Source organism: Accipiter gentilis, chromosome 5, assembly GCF_929443795.1.
Source record: "Accipiter gentilis chromosome 5, bAccGen1.1, whole genome shotgun sequence".
NCBI lineage: Eukaryota > Metazoa > Chordata > Aves > Accipitriformes > Accipitridae > Astur > Astur gentilis.
In genome coordinates, this window is record NC_064884.1 from 21,463,340 (window position 1) to 21,482,051 (window position 18,712).

The 18,712-nt window shown below is 43.2% G+C and overlaps 1 protein-coding gene across 1 annotated transcript in view; it reads right to left on the reverse strand.

Annotated features, from left to right (window-relative positions):
• SHLD1 (shieldin complex subunit 1) overlaps positions 1-18,712 on the reverse strand; it is an 85,870-nt gene that overhangs the window by 32,089 nt on the left and 35,069 nt on the right. The window contains exons 7-9 of the mRNA XM_049800796.1: positions 18,191-18,305; positions 17,557-17,632; positions 14,898-15,067 (exon numbers count right to left, since the gene is read on the reverse strand). Of these exons, the coding sequence (XP_049656753.1) occupies positions 14,898-15,060 (163 nt within the window). The 5' untranslated portion in view covers positions 15,061-15,067; positions 17,557-17,632; positions 18,191-18,305. The remainder of the gene's footprint in view (positions 1-14,897; positions 15,068-17,556; positions 17,633-18,190; positions 18,306-18,712) is intronic.

The following is an 18,712-nucleotide window of genomic DNA, read 5'->3' on the forward strand; positions in this document are numbered from 1 at the left end:
CCTCTGTACGTCAGATAATGGGGAAAACCTGTCAAAGCTTTGGTGGTGTAAAGAGGGGTCACTTTATGAAATCCTCCCCTATGGGCCTCTGAAGAGAGATTCTCAAAGTTGGGAAACAACACAGCAAAGAACGAAAGTCTGTCTCCCTGCAGCTTGGCCCTCCTCCAGACTCTGCAAAGAAGCCGGGAGAAAAAACAATTATTGTGTCCTTCTGCTGCACACCAGTGGCACCCAAATTCACTGCTACATCAGGAAAGAAGAGGACATTCTCCCAGCCCTCTGCACTTTGCTTGGTGAAATACTGTTTGGATACCTGGATCCAAGTAACATGAACACACCAATCAATAGTCACTTCTCAATGTTAAAAAGTACAACTATAACGGGTTATCTAGGAATTCAGCATATAAAAATGTAACTGGTCTGAAAAAGAAGAAATGTACTGCAGTTAAAATGGTAACCCAAGGTGACGGGTAAAGACAGAATGTTGCCCAGCTCCCACACACATGTAAAATAGTCTCTCCATTGCTGCCATTGCTATCTGTCTTCCCGTGCCCTTTCAGCCCCACAATTACATCAGGGATTGTTCCTAGAGCTCCCCAGCTTTGGAATGATGACAAAATTAATCAAAACCTATTAGCTAGAAAATAAGCAACTCATTTTGCACAGGCTTCCTGGCCTCTCCCTCACCCTCACAGACACTTTAATTTCCTCTTTTCCACTCCTGAATCCTGCACTTTCATTCAACCCATATCCTTTCTATTGGCACTTCAGCACCCTTGCACAGAGCCACAATATTTCTGAGGGGAACAGAGTCCGGCAATGAAGTAGATAAGGATCTCCGGAAGAGCTGCCTGTGCTTTCGATTCTAATAATGTAAAGGAAGTGGCTCCTGCTGCTTGCACAAAGCCAGCACCTGAGTGAGAAGCAGGTGGTAAAAAGAGTCCCTGGGCAAGATCGAGCCAATGAGTCAAAACAAGGCATTTATCTCTTCTATAAAAATACTACAGCTTTGCACTAAAATGACTGTCACAGGAAAATAAGAATGTCTAATCCCTGTATCCCTGCCTGTGACAAGCCAGAGGCTCATGTCATGGCAGACCAGACTCCACTGCTCTGGAGCATTCAGTAAATCCCTTGCAGCCATACTCAGAAGCATGGAAGAGCACCAACACCAGGGTGTATTAGTGCATTTTGGATTCATGCTCTTGAAAGACTAGACAAGGAATGGTATTTACTTGCTGCAATATCATCCTACACAACGGCTTCCATGCTGGCTACACAGAGACGTAACAGATGCCACACAGACCTGTTAACACAGCCTTTCCCTGAAGATTCTGGAGCCCAACTAAAGACAATTTATAGACAAATTTGTTTCAGATGGGAGCTCAGTGTACTGAAGGCAGCCATCCCGAGTGGACCTTTGTTTTACAGGTGACTCGTAACTTCAGCAAACACTCTGCTCCCTCCAGCAGCACCAGTTGACTGCCAACATCTGGCATCCAGTTGCTCCAGGACAGATCCACCTCCACTGATGACTCCGAGGGGTAAGGAACAGAGCTAATGTTTTTGAAAAAGCTGAGTAGGGCTACAAAAGAAAGCTTCAAGCACAGAAGAAACTTTGCACTACATACACGATAAAAAACTATTTATGGAATGGGGAAGCCCAGGGAAGCACCCATTAAGGAGAAGCCCAAAGCAAGGATCAGCTTTTCAGCCATGTCTGCACTGTACTTTGCAGCTTTACAGAGCCAGTAGCATCTGACTACCCAAAGACACCCCCATCCCAATCTGATATCAGTCTGTATCTTGGTCAGTAAGAATTCTTGAGGTCTTCTGGTACTATCTTAGAAATTCTTATTTGTCCCTATAATATTTAATGGCATTGTGGTGGTTACAAATGATGGCTGAAAGGCACAGGCTTTATAGAGTCTAAAGCTGTCTGTCATTCCTCTGTAAAACACGTACTTGAATGGTTTCTGTTCCCAATCTACAATTTTCCATCTCGAAGGTGTCCAAAGCTGCACTTCAGAGGATGGAAAATGATTCATAAAGAATTGAACAAAGTCTTATTCTCTGTCATTTATTTACAGAATTTGATTCCTTCTTATTTAAACAGCTAATGTTCACTAAGATGAAACAGCATCGGCATAAGTATGTACAAAACTGCCTCACAGCCACCTTAGGACCAATTGCTATAATGACATTACTGCAGTCTGAATTAGATCAGGTCACAGCAATGGACAAACACTGATAGCTATGATGAGAGAAATAAAAGCCGAGATTGGAATGACATTTTAGATAAAGATAAGGATGAAGCAGCCCACAGGGACTCTTACACCACAGCTGCAAGGCAAAGTGAAATTAAAAGATCACAGTCCCACTGGTGGGCAGACACAGGTCTACAGACCTATTACAGATCCCACTGTCCGGCACTGATGTGCACCAATAGCATGGCTGTTATTACCCGCAAATGAACTAGGACCCTCTCAAACCAGACAACTGGTAAAAGATTAATGAGATCTAAAATGGATATATATTGTTTCTATATTGCATGTGTGCACTTTTTAGAGTTTTAGGATATTCTATAGCTAACAGCCAGACTGCTGTCACCAGTGTAAAGTAAAGCATTCATAGTTGGTCATGTCCAGTAGATGGAGCTTTAAGAAAAGCTACAAATGCATCTGTTACAGTAATCAAATTAGCTATATGGTGTTGGGAATTGGCTTGATGAGAAAGGACATGGGTCTATGGAAAAGTTGTCCGAGCAGAGTTGTGTGTGAAGGAATGTCAGCGTGGGCAGCAAGACTAGGCCTTGGCCGAAGACTGCTGGCCTTGCTGATATCAGGAGAAAAACAGGGACGGTGTGACCTTGGCATAGTTTCATAAGCAACTTTTGAAGAAGTTCCCATGAGAAAGTTATGGAACACGCATAGCTGCAAATCACAAGTGGGTGTGTTTTAGTAATGAATAAACATTAGCAATGTACCAATCATATTAGGACTAGTAGGCATAATTATCGCAAGCACTATAAATATGAGCTATCTGTGCAAATAAAGTTGAATCACTTCTATCACTCATATTGAGTCGACTTATGTGCATTCCTCTGCCGCTCCAAAAATATGGCATCCTGAAAGCAGGTATGAGCTTTTGCGCAGCCTCCTTTTTGAAATGCACACCAACAACAGTTTGTTATGACATTTTATATAGATGTGCAGATTCCCCTCCTCACTCAACATTGAGTAAATCCCTGCACTGGCTACTGAAGTAGGATCACATTTATTTTCCTGAACCTGACTCATAGGCCTGTCTGACCTTTTAAAATCACTAAAACACTGTCTTCACATTTTAGTTTTGCCATTTCAAGACTAAGCCAAACCCTTGAGCCTTATAACCAGGAAAGACCAGAAAACCACCTTGGAAAATACAAGGACTATGAGCACAGCAAACATCAAAGGCAGATGCAGAGCAAGCATTTTACTGAAAACTGTGCCAGCAGGGTTTTGGAAGTAAACCCAATAAAAACCATGAAGTTTCCTGAAATAAGTGTGTCCTGGGTTCAGCTGGGATAGAGTTAATTTTTACAGGAACCTGGGAGGTGGGGGCATAGCCGGGGCAACTGACCTGAACTAGCCAAGGAGCTATTCCATACCATGTGACATCATGCTCAGTATGTGGCCTCTGTTTTCGGTGGGGGAAGTGGCGGAGCGTCGGGTCCCGGGTGGTGAGCAATTGCATTGTGCACTCTTTTTGTATACTTTTTCATTAGTACCGTTGTTGTTGTAATTTTTCTTTGTGCTTGTCCCAGTAAACTGCCTTTATCTCAACCCTCGAGGTTCCAGTTTCTTTTTCTTTTCTCTCGTCCGTCTCCTCCCCATCCCACCGGAGGGGGGCGGAGGAGTGAGCGAGCGGCTGCGTGGTCCTTTGTTACCGGCTGGGCTGAAACCACGACAAAAAGTCCAGCAATAACAGTTGATTTAGGGAACATGTTGAAGACTCAGCACACAGCACAGGCTGGGAGGATAGCATTTAGAACTTCCAGTCTTTCATTACAGGCCGACAGAGTAAATATTTCCATGCTGCTTCAAGGACCATCTACTAATGGTCTGTATACTTTCAGGGATAAAAAGGACCACATTACCCAGAATCCACAGCAAGTAGGTGGCTGTATGCAGTCAATGGCAACACGTGGGGGGAAAAAACACCACCACAATTTAGCATAGAATAGGAAACAAGGCAGTGAAAATACAAAAGCAAGGAATATCATATGGGAAGGAAAGAAGACAACAAAGCATGTGAACAGACTGCATTGAACAAAAAGACAATTCAAAAAGCAAAAGACAACTTTGACCTACCTGCAGGGATCCTAGACTTATATTACTAGGTACTAAGAGACCTTTCAAGAGAGCACCTTTTCAGGACCATTGTACTAGACCAGGCATAGTTCAGTGCCCAGCAAGGAAAGACTTCCCTTCCCCCAGTACAGGTACCAAACTGGGGAGAAAAAGAGAGAAAAAGAAAAAATCGAGCAAAACAATGCACAAAGAACTAAAAGCAAGGACAGACTGCTCTAAACCATGTCACAGACATTGCACTGGGCGTGGTTCTTGTCCCCACATCTCTTGAAGATCATTGACAAGCTAGAAGGGACGCACAGAAGGATAGTCTAAAGCTGCCTAAAGTCTTGGAATGGCTTTTCTTCGAGATAAAATAAAAAATACACCAGGTTTCTTTAGCCTGGAATAATACAACAGGGAGAATGTGTAAGATGTCTGTAAGACCACAAATGGCTTTGAGAAAGAAACAGCAGTGATCATACACTGTTCCTTAGCCTGCAGGAACTAAGGAGATTCAGGGGATCAAAGGAAGCAAAAGATGCAAAACAAAGCCAGTGGTTCTCCAGTCCCACTCCCACATCGAGAGAGAGAGAGGTCCAAAATCAGTTAGACAAATTCCTGGAAGGATCATTCATCAGGAGCTAGTGACACAGTGGTATGCCATCTGTGGCTCCTAAACCAGAAGTCCTGGTAGCTAAAGGCTTGCAAGGACAGGATCACTTCTGCTTGTACTGCTCATAAATATCACTGTTACCTGCTGCTGATGTCAAGTTACCACTCAAGCAATCTTAACTCTGACCCACTTAGGGCATTCTCATACTACCCTGTCCTGCATTTTTCTTCTTTGGAGATGCTTCCTGTTGTATTGTGTGTCAGTTTGAACTGACAAAACCACTTAAAACCAAAGTTCATTTGTGTGAGGGCTTGTCAATCAGACTTTGTCACTTCATGTCTCCTGGCAAGGTGGCTCAGTATTTGCAAATGAGGACCTGAAGCATTTAAGAGAAGTCTCCACAAAGTGAATGGTGTCTGAAAAAAATGAAATAATCTGACAACATTTTTGCACACAGGAAAACAAAACCTCACTAAAAATCTTCCAGCAATGTAAGGGATACAGCAGCATACATTCAGTTAGTAAGGCTTGCTACATATAAGCACATTTGGCAACTCAATATCCAGGCTCTAGATTATATAGTACACATACACACATATAGCAACTCTGCATCATCTTCACAACGTATGGACTTTGCATTTAAAATGAAAAATAACCTAAAGAATTATGAGCTACCTCAGAAACACATCTTGTTCTCAATGGTGAACAGGACGAACGTGTTCTCTGATTCATGGCTTAATGGTTCAACTGGGAGTATTTACTGTTCCTTAATCTGAACCTTGTTTTACCTTCTCTGACCAAACAAGGACTAAATAAACTTCCTTCAAAAGTTTAAAACAAGAGGTACTTTGTACCTGGGTCAGACAGGTACAAGGTGCTGCTGGGCTTTGTAATCCCAAAAGGAAGCTGGAGATTTCACTGTCCTTGGTATAGCAGATAGCTATGCAGCACAGTGTGGTCACTGCCCCATGGAGCTCATCAACCATGCAAGTGAGATGCACAGAGCCCACAGGTACAAGAAACAGAGACCACAGCTGTCAAGAGCTGTCACGGTTTAACCCCAGCCAGCAACTAAGCACCTAACAGCTGCTCACTCACCTCCCCTCCACACAGTGGAATGGGGGAGAGAATCAGAAGGAAAAAGGTAAAACTTGTGGGTTGAGATAAGAACAGTTCAACAGAACAGAAAGGAGGAAACTAGTACTGGTAATAGGAACAATAATAAAATGTCAATAATAATAAAAGGATTGGAATATACAAAACAAATGATGTACAATGCAATTGCTCACTACTCACTGACTGATGCCCAGTTAGTTCCTGAGCAGCGATCCCTCCCAGTTTATATACTGGGCATGATGTCACATAGTATGGAATAGCCCTTGGGCCAATTTAGGTCAGCTGCCCTGGCTGTGTCCTCTCCCAACTTCTTGTGCCCCTCCAGCCTTCTTGCTGGCTGGGCATGAGAAGCTGAAAAATCCTTGACCTAGTATACACACTACTTAGCAACAACTGGAAACATCAGTGCGTTATCAACATTCTTCTCATACTGAATCCAAGACATTACACTATACCAGCTACTAGAAAGAAAATTAACTCTATTCCAGCTCAAACCAGGACAAGAGCCATGCCAAAGATCAGAGAGCAGACCAGCAGCAGTCAATGCAACTGATTTGACAGGAAAAGGACTGTAAGAAGGTGGGATAAAAGCAAAATTTGGCTTTGAACAAACACATTCAGTCTTGAATGTGTGGCATATTTGTTTGCCTCCATTCATTAACTGGTACAGAAATCCAAGGTATATCATCACCCTTTAAATACATGGCAATATCTTTGCAGAATGGTGATTTCAGGAAAAGAAAAAGACCATCTCTGGAAGTCTGGCTCAGATCATAGATCTAATAGGTTCTTTGCTATTAGATTTCACCTGAACTACTTCCTGGGTAAGAAACTGGCAAATCTTGAAGTGCATGCATCTTCAGCCACAAGATTTCCCCCCCTTCCCCATCAGGACTTAGCATTAAATATTAGAAAGCAAGTATGTTTTGCTAGCTTGAAGAAAAGTATCTATGCAATGCATAGACAGTTTTCAGTCCTGCAGGGAGCTGAGCAGCCAACTCTGTGGACAGTCAGTGGAAGCACAGTCACTCAGCACTTTCCAGGGCTGTGCTCTACAGACCCAAACCAGTATTAGCTGGCATCAGCAAGGAGCTCTGGATCAGTCCCCACCTGTGAAAGTTACTGTCCAGTACCAGAAACAAAAACTTCATCTCTGTGATGCTTATTAGAGCTGGAGAAGCTCTAAATCCAGCACCAGAACACATGCATACATATATAATTAAAAACAACCCACAAACCAATACCCCCATTACCTTCCACAGATACTTAGCCTGTTGCACTTATTAACAAAAGATTACTCATTAAGCAATGGCAATTTGTTACAGGTAAGGCGCACTCCTAAAGCTACTATGCGGATGAGCCACTAGCTCCTAGCTCTACAGTAATCATGCAGTAGTTCTCAGTACAAGGCTACAGCATCCAGTTACAAATTTGATAGACAACAGCTTAGGACTGGCTTTGGGAGGAAACAAAACTCCTGCCAATATTTAGAACCACTTAGAAACATTTAGAAACTTAGAACATTTAGAACAATTTAGAAACCACTTCACTGTTTAAAGTTTGAGGGGCGCATCCCAAATCGGAAATCAACCCATTCTGCTTCTGCCGCTACACAGAGGGGCTAGCAAGGGTTTAATTAGCCCATACGCTCAATTAAAAACAATGAATGAAAGGAAACAATGGTCATGGTCCCCCAAAGTCACCCTCAAATACACAAATTCCAAGTTCTGTACTGTGCCAGCACTTTTTAAGGATTTGGGGATAACATGCAGAACACGTATAATGCTCCTTTCCATGTTGAAAGGCTTCGTAATTGGATACAGCTGAAACTCTGTGCTTAATGAGAGTGAGCCTACCAAATCCTCTTTTTCTAGGGAAAAAATATGAGCTGTGTAGCAGAAGAAAACTCACTCTGAGCAGAAGATGCAACTCCAAACAAGTCAATACAAACCAGACTACAGCACACAGTTGCGCTGCATGGTTGTTCCCCAGCACCTCCGAGAGACAAACTCCCAAGCTCTCCTTTACACACAGAACAGCAGAATCCGATCAGACAACTTCAGTGCATAAGAGCAACTCCTTGTCTTTGTTACTGAAGCATTTCCTCTGGACTTGTTTTCTAATTTTTAATGGTTTAGTACAAACTGTTCATTTTCATAGAACACAGAAGTACTCTGAAGCATTAAAGTCTAAAAGGCAAGTCACGGGTGTCAGTTTTTTCCCTTACTCATGTAAGTATAGTGCTCTAATTCTCCTTAAAATAGTATTAGTTTTCTTCCTCAGATTGTGCTTTATGTAACACATTCCTGAAAAATTAATTTACAGAAGATGTAAGACCTTCAGTGACTCAGTGGTGCCAAGTGCTTTATTTTTTGTGTCGTGTTGTCTCCCTCTACTCCTTTTACGTAAGGTAGCATGAATTCCACTTTGCAGCTTCATTCAATATTAAACGCAACTGGGCCACAAAGAGACTCTTGGAAAGTTAACACTGCCAAACTCACCACAGCCATATAGTTACCTGACCCAAGGGCCAGCCCACAACTTCAGTGGAGCTGCATAAATTCAAGCCCACTGAGTGTCTGCCCCACTAGATCACAACATCTATACAAAATTATTAGGATTTGAAACATTTCACCTTTTTTCTCCTATTGAGGAGACTAGAGTATTAAGAAAAATCTAGTATTTTTATCATATTTGAGAGTGTACTTGGTTAAAAATCATCAATAAAAAAAATATACATTCACTCGAAAATTGGTGCTGCTTTGCTTTTGATAAGCTAAACAAATCACCTGCCTTGAAAAATAAGTGGATGTTTATACTGGTATCAGGGATAAAAAAGAAAGCTGCTAAACCAAGAACTTTTGGAAAGGCTACAAAAATTACAGTTGCATCCAAAAAAACATATAATATAACCAAGCTTTAAAGACTCTTCATTTCCATAACAAAATCAGATCCCAGCATGGCTGTAATTGTAACAGACAGAAGCAGGAAGGCTATTCCCAGACAAAAACAAATACTTCACAAACAGGCAACATTAGCCACCTTATGCCAAGACCCATGCAGTAAACAATGAGCAGCCAACACTCCTCAGAAGTATTCCCACATCAGCCTTGGGGACCATTTAGCATCTTTTCTCAACAGCATTAAACTGACACAGGACTGAGCTCAGTACAGTGACATGCATTCCCACCACCAGCTGAAAAATAAAAAAAAAATAACCAGCCCTCTAAGTTCTGAGCATGCAAGGCTGGTGGCATCAGAAACGAGTAACATTGCTCACTAGAGGGCAGCACGAAACAAACCAACAAAAATGAATTCCCAAAAAAGGGGCCATGACCTTCATCAAAGCCAAGACAGTTATGCATAGGTCATCTGCCTTAAAAAAAACCAATTAATTCTGACAGTATTTGGGATCACAGTTCAAACTGAAGTGGGTTTGCAAGTGGGAGAGCATGTTAACTTCCTGCAGTCAAAGGAGACTCTTTGTAACAGCACAAAGCACTTTTACACAGCACCCTCCACCTCCACATCGAGCCAAAAAGTAAAATATTCTTAGGGTGATCTGTATCTTTTTGGTAAAGGGAGACTCTCAGAAGTTTGTACCTAACCACGGCAGCCTGGAGTACAGGTACAAGTCCTTTTTAGCTCAGCTTTGGCTCAGTCTGAAAGTGATTTAAAATATCACGTGGTTTGGATTTACAAAGTTACATAGACCTCTTAAACGAGACTACACATAAAGGTCTTTAGCCTTCAGGTTGTCTTCAGCGTGGCCAGACAAAAAGCCATTTTGGAAATTTCACAACTTTTGGTAGCAGTGGTAGCTCAGATGGACAAGCTATAGTTTTGATACCAAGTAATGAATTAATACACTGAGTTCTGGACTGAACTGCATCTCCAAGCAACCATCAAGTGCCAGCCCTAAAAGGCTGCTGCTGACAAGTACAGCCTGCTCCTTTATTTTTCAGCTTCTATGTCAGCACCTGTGCACAACTCCCATACAGAAAAAGCACACCTGTGCACAACTCCCATATAGAAAAAGCACAAAGCATGCCAGACATCTTCAGTAAACACAACACACTCATGAAAAAGATTATGCAACTCCTGACAGGCAAGTGGACACAGTGAACAGGAGAAAGCATTTAAGGACAAGTTAGAACACATGCACCAACATTAGCATGACTCCTCAATTGCTAATAAAAGACATAGCAACCCACGGCAAAACGAGGCATGTAACTTTACTGAGTATACGTAGCAATTTTTTCAGAGGAATCCAAATTGCCTATAGAACTGAAGGCTGTGTTAACAGGTTGGAAATCTCTGTTTTGTTTAACACACATACTTGGTTGACTGAAAACCGAGAAAGCAACCAGAACAGTCCAAAAATCATGATGGCTTTTATTTTTTAACTGGGATAATCTTGTGATCAGGTGTCCTCTTGATTCGAGCGGCAATTTCAGCAGCAGTGCTGTGGCCCAGACTCAATGATTTACCTGGTGCCAGTGAGTCTTCAGTGAAATGGTTCTGCTCCATTTCCCCCAATCTTTCATGACTTGTTCCAAACTGACTGTTTTTGAAGCAAGCCTACAAAAACCGTGACTTATCAAAAAGAACCTACAGCCTAGCTCCCCACAAGGGAAAAGTGATTAATATTAACACTACTTTTTCCAGAAACCACCATTCTGGAAAGACTGTAACCCCATCTGAAAAACAGGACATGTTGCAGACTGCTGTATCTTGCCATATACCTGTTGCTGCCAGAAAGAGCAGCTGTCCCTGTCTCATCCACACAAATATTAATGTGGCTGCCCAGCAAGCTGAGCCAGTTCCCTGAGGTGACTTCTCATGTGGCCACCTGAGCAGAAGTGCTAAGGATGGAGCAGGAATAAGAAGCATGGTCAGGGGTAGTCTGGGATTCTCACTGCGTCAGAGAGGTCAGGGCAGTCCATGGAAAATAACCAAAGGTAAGCCGGGGCTCAAACCTGAAGCAAATTGCAGGAACAGAAGTAGTGCTTTTGGAGAGGCAACTAAAGGTTGAACACCTCTACCCCCCCAAACTGGCTTTTATTATTTATTTTTTTAAGTAACCTAGCCAGCTTTTAGATACACACAGGCCTCTCCAATCACACAGTGAACTCTGTCTTCCTTAACCACCCCATCTCTCCAGCATCATCCTTCCTCTCCTACTGTCATCTTTCCTCTACTTTCTCTATTCCTGTGACACTACATTTTCCATGCACCTTCCTCTTCTGCTGGGTGACCCTGTCTACCCATCCATTCTCCTAAGGACACAGCTTTTTAACTACTTTTCATTACAATGAAAAAGCGATTAAGGGAGAAGCTAGGGGACAAAGATTGGCCCATTCCCCCCAAGATCGCTAGCCCCAGGGAACAGCCAAGTAAGCAGATGGGGCTGATCCTCTGCCCATGCTTCAAACAGGCAGTCTCCCAAGCAGGGTGCCACAGCTGAGCTTTCAAACGCTGCCCCCAAGCTTGGTTGAATCACTCCAGAGCTGTGCTGCCAAACTCTACTCTGTCAGACCATGGAGCATAGGCAGAGCCCAAGACCCTGCCTGCACCAATCTGTAGAGCACATCTATAGTCTATTCTCTAACCCTTTTTAGGCTGCAATTTTTCCAGGCAAAGACTGTGTTTCCGCTGTCCCTGGTATGCTCTGGTTCAGTGCTGTACAAGAAAAAGGAACATTGCCAGTGACTTATTTCACTGGAAACAACCTTTATTAGCTGCCTTTCAAATATTAATCCAAATAATTAAGGCTTCCACACACACACCCCCAAGTGCTGCCAAGTAGAGAACTTTTGCTGGCAACTTTTCTTAATACAGAGGAAGTAGTAAGGTGTTGCTGCAGCATTGTGCAACTGAGTGATGCAGATTAAAAACACTATAAACAATTAATTATTTTTATTGTTTTCCAGTATGGGGTAAAAAAAAAAAAAGCAGCATACTGAAAGGTCCACTGATCCAGTTTAATTTTCTCAGTCTATCACCATGTAAACACTTGAATTCACTATAACAATAAGATAAAAGTATGCGTGTTTGTTGCAAGAGCAGAACCCTCACTCCCACACAAATCATAAAACCACACATTTATACATAACTTAGACATTTAGTAGTATTCCCACAGGACTACTGTTTTCTTGCCTAGGGATGCCTGCTTTCAGAAGGCCCTGTTTTCATGGCTAATGGGTACTATCTTCTGCTATTACAAGTGACGGAGCCTCTCTAGGCTAATAAGACCTATTACTAGTGACTCAGGCACTAGGAATACCTCCATATCCATTTCCGACTCCTGAGGCTCAGACAGCATGGTATTTTAGTTAGTCTCAGTCCAGTTCATGTGACAGATGTCGGAAAACACAGACTGTCCTGTCAGTCTGCTTCTTTCCTAAGGAAGCTGTCACATTCCCAGAGACCTAATGGCCTTTTGGAAATGCTTTTGAATCACTAAGGAAGATCCTCACCCCTAACAAAAATCTTTCAAGTTTGATGAGAAGACTCATCACCCATCCTCCCCAAGACACAATCTTCTGCTCATACTGTTGGGTGCAAGCTATAGCCACCCCTGCTCTCCTAATTTATTTTGTGTCACAACAGCAGTTTACAATGTCTCATGAGAAAACAAACAAGCCAAAAACTTCCTTTCCCAAGACATGTTTGACAGAACTTGCTTGTCCAAGAACAGGCAGATTGTTTTTAAAACCATACTCCTGTCCCTTCTGCCACACTGACCAAACTCAATGGCTTAGAAAGCTGAAGTTGCATCAAAAATGAGAGTTTAAGTGAGTATGTGTATTGGTTTGATGCTGTTGTAAGGACAAAGGAACTGAGAAGTTCAGAGCATACTTGATTATTTCACCCCTAGGAGCACAGGGTAAGGAACCATTTTACAGCATGCATCCCACAGTTACTGCCAAGTGGTTTCAGTTGCGAGGGGGTCTCTAAAACAAGCAATGAAGGAGAAGGTTCATAGGCCTAATCTGCCCTCCTTAGGACACCTGGAATCCTCACTGACACCAGGTGGTGTTGGAGACTGCAAGGAGGCAAGACCTGGCCTCTCAGCATACCTTGGTACTGAGCTTCAGCTACAGACTCCACACATGCACCCTGAACGACTTGCCCAGTGCTGTCATTTGGGTTTAGAGCTGCCTATCTTCATTTCCACATATGTTACTGCCGCTACGTCTCAGACCAGTCTTAGGACTGCTGAGTAGTCATGCAGGTTTTCTGTGCACCCCATTCATCAGAGCAATCAAGTCCAGTTGCCCTAAGCCACACTAAATGGTGTTTGAGCAACTAAGCTGCCCTAGACACATTGCAGGAACCGCCTCACAGCTCCCAGAATTTCTTCATACGTGCGACACAGGGCTTGTGAAATCTGCATAGACAAATGCCTTCCAGCCCATCTCACTGTTGAGGAACATCCCCATCCTCCTCTCCCACAACAGCGGAAAAGGCTTGCTCAGGACATTCCTCATAGTGGTCATCACCACTCCTATGCACAAAAACTAAAGCAAAATCTCAAACCAGATACACTATTCCTCTAATGCAATACGGATCATGGAATGTGATGTGTCTTCGTTTAAAGTAGAGGTTACAGTAGAAGATTTGCATCATTAATAACGTAAGACACGTGACTTCCTGGTCTGCATAGGAAAAACAAAGCAAGGATTGGTATCTACTGTTTGCAGATTTCATTACAGTTCTGGATGTCCCAAAATTAGAGGTGAAGACAACTGCACAGGCAAGTAGTCAACATCAACAGAGCTAGACTAGTTGGTAGATCCCGCTGCTTACCCGTTTAGCATGCAAAATAGTGGAATTCCCACTGAAAAAACTCACCCGTCAAATTCCAACCTAACTTCTTGGAACTCTAGGCCAAAGTAAACCACCCAGTGCCAGAGGAAGAAGAGGTGCCAAACTCTACTTTTACACTACTTAAGACTCCAAAGCAACCAGAAATGTCATCAGTGATGTTTCACCTGCTCAGGTGCCTTGACAAACCTTCTCCACACATTATTTGATGATCAGATTTTATTTCCCCCCCACAATATTAAATACAATTACTACAACCTTCAGCCCAGCCAGTATGAATATATGGCAAGAAGTGTCACTGGGCCAGTGCATTTCACTTTCACATTTCCTGCCATATATTTACACTGACTGGGCTGAGGAGTGCAGTAATCAGAATGATTGATCTTCTCAGATATACCACTACTCCTAAGAATCTGGAGTCATGGCTGACCTAAAATGCTACTTCTGCAGGAATCAGTGTTCCTTCAAGTGAGGAAACTGCTATCTCCCAAGAGCTGAACTGAAGCAGTTCTCATCACACTTATTAGCACAAGCAAACATTCACTGTCATAATTTTAAAGTAACGGGCTACAGAGACCACTTCCTGAGCTCATGACTAGAAGATACATGATGAGCACATGAAGAACATAAGGAGAAGTTTAAAAACATTTCTTACTGACTATGGTAATTTGAGACAGTATTTCCTACTGATGTCTGGAGGACTGCTCTGTGGGTTAGTTCAAGTAACTCTCTTCCTCTGAGAACAAACTAAACATGAAGAAACAGTGTTGTCAAAACATTAGCACCTGATAGTATCCTCTGAACTCCTCTCCTGTGTCTCATCAACCCACAGTTCGCATTTTATCTGTCAAGCTGGAACAGACTGTAGTTCTGGTAAACTGTGTTTTAAGACAAGGCAGATATGCACCAGCATCAGACTGCAGTTACTCAGTCAAATGACACACTGCCTAAATAGATAATACACTGGCTAAAGAAAGAGCATGTGGAGAGGCAGAAGCTGTTACCTGTGGGTGGAGAGGGAAAAGTATCCACAGAATGAAAAAGCTCCTCACTGTTTTCAGAGCTGTGTGGAGGCAGAAAGTGCTCTGCTAGGTCACAAACAGAAGGTAGGTCCAATATGCTGCTCTCCTCTGAGTGATGACTTGGTGATGTCTCTTTTCCTTCCATAGTCCCACTGCAGAGACACAAATGCGACTGAGCTGGTTTTTTAGAGCATGAAAATCTCAGCAGAAGTCAACACAAATGAACAGGCATTTTAGCACTCCTTTATGAGCTGAGAGAAGCTGTTCTAGCATATTCCTACTTCACTTAAGAAAATAAGAGCAAATTTAAAGACACAAAGGAAGAACAACAGCAAACAGCCCTCAGCCCTAACTAGGATTACCAGGAGGCCACAACAAATCTGGCTTTTCTAGAGGCTTCCCACAAGTACAGATTCAGGCCCCAAAACCAGAAAGCTCTGGACACTATTCCCTTCAGGGTATCTTATGTGTGCAATTTAAAAGGAAACATGTTCTAGAGGGTCCCTTTCCACTGATGCTTCTAGAAGTCACAAGTTAAACCCATCCCTCCTGGCTCAGTTCATGAAGTTCATCATAATCACTAGCAGAAGGAAAGAGCACCTTAAAACTTGGTAGTCTCAATCTCACAGGGATGGCAAGGATTTCCTGGTGTGGAGACACTAGGGGAGCTGTGTTGTATACACTGTGAACAGCACTTTGGAAAGCTGTGGTTGAAGCATCCCCACATCCCAACACCCTTCTCTTGAGCCTTCTCAACCGGTCCACCACTACAGAGGGCAGGAACACATAGCTGGGTGGAGAGCAGGACAGGGCGGGTGCCACCCAGCTCCACATCAAGGGTCACACTGGACGGGCAACTCTTGGAGAGGATGAAACTAAAGTGCTCCAGTCCAGCAACTCCAAGCACAGCCACACAAGTGTCTGGGGCAGGAGAGGAGTGAAAGGCAAAAACTTGGTGGGGCAGGAGGTCACAGAATGACAGAGAAAGCAAGCAGGAATCCTTGGGCTGAAGCATGATTAGCACTGACTCGTTAAGACAGGCTCTCAAGTCAAGACATCTGTGAGGAAAGATGCAAAAGACCCCCAAACACTGTCAGTTTTCACCCAATACCTCAGCCACTAGAGCCTTTGGCCACCCTGTATAACTCCTTGTAAGGCAGCTGAGACTCTCCACTAACAGTAAAGGCTCTGAGCAGAGCACTGTTGTACTCCAGCTCACGCCTCTAGCAATACCAAATAGAAGACGAATTTACCCAGTGTCCTGGTTTGAGCTGGAATAGTTAATTTTCTTTCTAGTAGCTGGTATAGTGTTATGTCTTGGATTCAGTATGAGAAGAATGTTGATAACACACTGATGTTTCCAGTTGTTGCTAAGTAGTGTGTATACCAGGTCAAGGAATTTTCAGCTTCTCATGCCCAGCCAGCAAGAAGGCTGGAAGGGCACAAGAAGTTGGGAGAGGACACAGCCAGGGCAGCTGACCTAAATTGGCCCAAGGGCTATTCCATACTATGTGACATCATGCCCAGTATATAAACTGGGGGGGAGTTGGCCTGGGGCTCAGGAACTAACTGGGCATCAGTCAGTGAGTGGTGAGCAATTGCATTGTACATCACTTGTTTTGTATATTCCAATCCTTTTATTAATATTGACATTTTACTATTGGGGTTTTTTTTTTCCTTTCTGTTCTGTTGAACTGTTCTTATCTCAACCCACAAGTTTTACCTTTTTCCTTCTGATTCTCTCCCCCATCCCACTGTGTGGAGGGAAAGTGAGTGAGCAGCTGTTTGGTGCTTAGTTGCTGGCTGGGGTTAAACCATGACACTCAGTCCTTACTGCAAGGACATATGCCAGAAGGACTTTCAGGCAGGAGCTTTACTTAAACACCCACTGGGCACTAATGACAAGATTAAGTGTGGTAAATGTGAGCTGACATCGTGGGTTTTCACCTCACTCAAGTAACTGATGAAGCTTTTCATGGAAAAAACGTGGACAGAACAAGAGTGTTTCTTGTGAAATGTGAATTTAGTTCCCAGCTCTTCCAGAGACTCCAGGGGATTTTGTGCAAGTTTGCTCCTTCATCTGTTTTGTCTACTTATATGCAATAAAAAAAAGCAGATTGTGGCTACCTGTGCTGCCCCCTCCACCAGCTGTATCCTTCTGCTATTTTGGTAAAGAGTTATCACTCTTTGCAATGAGAGACAGAAGCACCAGATCCAGTGGCCAGGCAATGGCTTGGGACCCTGCAGGCTCACACTTATTTCCTCTTCTATAAAACTAAGGCGGCAACACACTCTTATCTCAGGGGTATTGTCAGTGAGGAATGTTACAGCCACAGGGGCCAAAGAAATCCCTAGAAGGGATTAGTACTGGAAAATGAAGTAAATACCTCCAGGCAGAATTTTTTAAAAAAACACACCATTCCTTAGGTGCTTCTATGTTGAGTAAACTTGTAGCTAAGACTCACCTCTGACCTTTGGAGAATGCTGACTAACTCACTAATGTACAAAGTGGAGATGTTGGCTGTGATACAGGAGGAGATCAGCTGCCTTGCCTTGGAGGGACAGGCAAGGTCAGTGCATTCACAGAAAGTTTCCAGGAAAAACACAAGTGGAATATTAAAAACAAAACAAAGTATACAACCCTCTGCTGCCCAACAGTCACTTCAGAGAAAAGTTTCTCCTCCATCACTCTTCATGTCCCGAAACACAGATGAACTCTGTGTAAGGAACACAGAGAAGAAGCTTTCCTCAAATACTGTCTTCATGCTTTGTGCTGCTTTTTAAGTATATGAATATTTTAAAAGAACAAACTGCCTATTTCAGTCCTTGGTTTTGGGGGAAAAAAACAACTGAAAAAAAACCCCACCAAAAACCCAACCAATGCTATCCCTCCAAGGGCAAGCGGGAGATTATAGCAAGAGGAGCTGCTGCTGTGGTAAGGCTGTCATTAATATGGGCTGCTGTGATCCTGGCTACCTCTGCCAGCTGCCTGTGCTGGCCTCCTTCCTCGTATTGCCACGACAGGGCTAACAACATATGCAGCCAGGTGTTGATCAGGTTCAGATAAAACAACTCACCTTTCTTAAAAAAAAAAAAAAAAGAACCCCACAAAAAAACCCCGTTTCCCTTGGATCAGCTCCCTCTAGTCTTAAGTATACAGCAGTCCTACTCCCAAAACTGATGGCAAGACAAGTTTCTGAGGATAAGCAGGACCTCAGCTCAGCCCTGTGCCTTCAGGCACATGAAAGAGACACAATATTATGCCTGTGCCATACCTGGGAACAGCACTGATGCGGAAGCAGTCCACTTGGACAGTGTCCGGGAGCAAACAGTCTGTTACTGCTTCAGGATCCCCTCCTTCTTCCTTTGTGGTTTGTCAATCCCAGCTTGCTGGAATGAAACAAACAGGTCAGTTACATGCTTTGCATCAGCTGATCGGGCTGACAAGACAGTGTGACCTTTCAAAGCACATATGCCAGCTGATGTCAACAGTCAGTCATCACATAATACCACTGTTTATTGGGTCTGGCACAGAGAAAAGTTTTTTCTAGAAATCAGGAACAGCACATCTAGTAATGCCCTTGAATCTTTTGACAGCAATGAAGGCCTCCTGGAAAAGGGGTTGGTACACTCTAGATATAAAGCCAAGATTTTCTTTACAAGAAGCTGCTACATGGGCTGCTTATTCAAAACCCATAAAGCAGAGAAGTGAATTACAGCTGCCATCCTTTCCTCCCTCTTGCAGAGGAGCAGGTATTTCTCCAACAGGTTTATCTAGCGGTGCTTTGACGCCAACA